The sequence below is a fragment of the Nicotiana attenuata genome, chromosome 10 (assembly GCF_001879085.1).
Source record: "Nicotiana attenuata strain UT chromosome 10, NIATTr2, whole genome shotgun sequence".
In the NCBI taxonomy this organism is placed as follows: Eukaryota; Viridiplantae; Streptophyta; class Magnoliopsida; order Solanales; family Solanaceae; genus Nicotiana; species Nicotiana attenuata.
The window spans coordinates 1,194,951-1,198,746 of record NC_031998.1 but is presented as its reverse complement, the minus strand read 5'-3'; the positions used below and the strand labels follow the sequence as shown (position 1 = coordinate 1,198,746).

Sequence of the window (3,796 nt, the reverse complement as noted above, 5' to 3'; positions counted from 1 at the left end):
GGGGGAAGAACAGTGGGGTTCTTCATCACAGGTGCCAAAATCTTTACAGTGCAACATAAGTCTTATACGACGGAAAGCATGAGAAGAGGGTTGCATGGGAATACCATTTTCACCAGAAATGCAGCTTTGCTGTATCTGGATATCGGGGTTGGTAAATTATGTCCCCTGAATCATAGAAAGACGGCCATATTTCATTTCCAGTCTAAGCATAATAAGACACTCAATTTTCAGTCATCCTAATCTTAATAGGTGAGCTTCTCCCAACTTTCAAGTGTGGAATCATTAACAGAGTGCACCAAAGCATATGGTGGGCTAAAACTTTGATACAAGTATTCACTTTTCACATGGAAATTGCAAACACTGACTCTTAAGATTTATCTTGTGTTCAGGTCCAACTCCCCACCTCCACGCCACTCACTCTGAGTGCCCATATCTCCATTATCAGTTTCTTCATCATTCAGAAAGTCCTCGGATGGTTCTTTTTCATCTTTATGTCCATTGTTGCCCCAACCATTGATCATTTCATCAGGGCTAACTTCCTGTCCATGCTCACCCACATCATTACCCATTTGAATATTGCTCCCCCTAGGCCCAAGTGCACTAGCTCGTATCATCATCTCAGCACGAGCTTGTGATTCCGCGCGAGCTTGTTCTGCATGAACAAGAGCCGCCATTTGCAAATTAGGATCATGAATCTCTCTGCCCATTTTTTGTCTCGCGTCCATCTCTGTCTTCAGTTCAAGCAGAGCTCTTCTCTCTTCTTGCAACAGTAACTGCTCTATCATGAGCTTCTCCTCTGTCCGGAATTCTCCAAGATCTCTCTTGCGGGAAATTATGTTAAATGCTAGGACTTGTTTCTCAAATGTCGCAGTAAACTCTGCAACTTTGGCAGCGATGTTGTGGTCCCACTGCTGTGAGCGAGAAAGCATTTGGCCTGTAGTGTCTGAATCAAGGATCTTATCATCCTCCTCTGCTTCATAGTCTGCCACCACATGGTAAGGTAGAAGCCTAAATAAAATCCATGACACAAGGAAAAATTCTGATGTCAATACCACAGGCAGGATGCTTTTTATATTAATAACTTTTTTGATAGGTGAGCACAGACTATTTCCAGTAAACTCTGCTAATTTTACATGATCAGGAATAGCTTTTGCCAACCAGTAAAGCTGGCTATAGATAGCCTGATTTTCATAAACCTGTCCAATTTAATGGTCTACAGTGAAGAACAGGAAATTATGTTCAGATGCTCCTTTTCAAGACAGCTATCTCTCATGAAACAAAATATTGGAGTTCCTTTTTCAAGAAATCCCTCCTCATAATTGAGCTAGAAATACTAGACTTTGTAATACAAAAGATTGAGTTGGTGTATTTTGATTCCATGGTTAAGTGCATAGTTAGCATAAAGTCGTTGAAGAGTTTAAGTAGTCATTGGGAGCTAAAGCTGTGGATGACAAGCATGCGGAAAACAATTCTATGATGAACTTAATATTAAAAAGAAGAAGAAAACGATAAAACACCTAGTTCACATAAAGAAACTTCAGACATATTTCTGTTAAATAAAAGAGTCCCCTGGAAGAAGGAGATAGAAAAAGTGAAGGTAGAGGATGGAATAACAAAAAGATGATCACCTTTTTCAGAGTTAAACACAAGTTTTCAAGCAATTTGCATACTTTTAAGAAGCACTAATATATTTGGTACGCTATACTTTTCTCTGATTTTGATCTTATAACAATGGTTCTGTCAGTTGAAAGTCATAACAGATTGTCCTTGGTTACTGAGCATAAAAAGCTGCTGAATCCAGTAGATAAAAGGTAACAATAGTGTTTACATTTCTTCCTTTTTTTTCTTTTACCAGTCAAAATGATGAAAGCTGTTAAGAACTCATGTATTTTTCCATGCCTGCTCTAAAAGTAAGAGATTATTACTTAACTGTTTATATTTGATCATTTGGACTGACCAAGATAAAAAGGAAAAAGCAGTAATATGCAAAAAACATGCTAAAAACATTCTCTTATGCCCAGTAAAGCTTGAAGCTACTTTAAATGAGTGCACAGAAGTTGTATATCATACGGTTATCAACATTGACTAAGAAGGGTTCAGTGATGCTGCTGCTACATTGTGTTTGTTTAGAAGTCTTCTAGGGGCTCAGCATGCACAGCTTGCTGGCTGTAGCACAGTGAGCATACTAGTTGCAGAAAGACACGAGGAGAAAAAAGACTTTCGCTACTGTATAAAACGTTCACCGATATAATTATGCTACATACAATTTACCATGTAACTGCCATCTATTCCTAGACTTGAAAAAAGCATTCCCTCTCCGGCTCTCCAGAACTGGAGACTTATCATATCAAAAGGGACTCCTAGCAAAGCTGGGAAGCACAACTTCCATTTTCAATTCAGCGTCGCAAAATAAACCTACCCCTAACTCCTTAACTCTGCACCACCCAAACAATTCCCCTCCCATATAATACCACAGCAACTCAACCTGCTAAATCCTCCATATGTAAACTATATGTGCACAAGTCCAATAGCTATCACATTTTTGCGTGGATGCATTTTCTCTAAACTTATTTCTTAACATTTCTAAGCATGAGTATGAATTTGGAGGCCTTAGTTCCCATGAATCAGCTCAAATTACAGCAGTTGTGCAAAATAGACGTTTTGAATAACAAAAAAAATTAAGAAATTAGAAAAGCATAAAAGAGGTTCAAAAATGCAGCAAAAAACATACTTTATGAAAAATAATTGTAAAAGAGACCACAAGAAATTACCTTTCGCAAGCGTCTTCAAGAGAAGTGAACGGACGTTTAAAGTCAGGATGGCAGACTCGCCAAGCGTCTTGGTAAGCCATCTGGAGCTCCACCCGATTCGATTCCGGGGCAACCCGGGTCGCCATCTTTTGCTGCTGCTGCTGCAGCTGTTGGGCCGAGTTCGGGCCAACGCTAGGGTTTTGTTGATTGGGGATCTGGCTCGACGGGTTATTGCTAGAGCTAGGGTTAGGGTTAGGATTAGGGTTTTGGGATTGGGATTGGAGGGGATTAATGAGGGGACGGTGAAGGAGCTGCTGAGGACGGAGATGAACGTCGATGTTAGAAGGGAAACGAGCCATGACTTCCTGTTGTTGTTGCTGCTTCTGACGTTGTTGTTGCATCTGCTGCAATAGGAGTAGCTGCTGATGTTGTTGGTGCTGTTGTTGTTGTTGTTGTTGTTGTTGTTGCTGCTGTTGCATCATTAGCTGCTGTTGAGCCAACGCTTTCGCCTCTTCCATTTTCTCCGCGCACAAAATTATCACTCAGATCAAACAAACCCTAATCTTCTTCTAGCATAATGTTGAATGAATTCTTCATCAATGGCGCTGATTAATAGCAGGAGTAAGCTCGGAGGAGGATTCAATTTCAATTGCTAAAAACAGTGTGTAACAGTTCAGCTAATTCTGCTTCTGGCTTTTCCTTGGTGGAGTAATTATCCTTTGAATCATTTTACATTAAATATAAGATTAAAGTATAAATGGTGATTTAATATGTTATGTGCCTTAATAGGTTAATTATCATTTATTTTATATTATTAATAAATGTTTAGTAATTAAGTTAGGTGCATACACTTATTTTTTATTGATCTGTAAATATTTCTTTATAGTATACCGTACAACAACAACAACAACAAATAACTGAGGGTAGTGTGACTGTGTACGCATACCTTACCCCTACCTATAAAGCTAGAGAGACTGTTTCCGATAGACCCTCGGCTCAGGTAACAGTAAAAATAAAGCAATAAACAATAGCAACAACAATGTAAT

The 3,796-nt window shown here is 39.1% G+C and overlaps 1 protein-coding gene across 1 annotated transcript; it reads right to left on the bottom strand.

The window, feature by feature from the left end:
* On the bottom strand, positions 162-3,490 carry LOC109232886 (putative mediator of RNA polymerase II transcription subunit 26). Its single transcript, XM_019398576.1, has 2 exons — positions 2,772-3,490; positions 162-1,008 (listed from the first exon to the last, which is right to left on the bottom strand). Exons 1-2 carry the CDS (start codon positions 3,266-3,268, stop codon positions 375-377), a joined length of 1,131 nt encoding a protein of 376 aa, XP_019254121.1. The 5' UTR covers positions 3,269-3,490; the 3' UTR covers positions 162-374.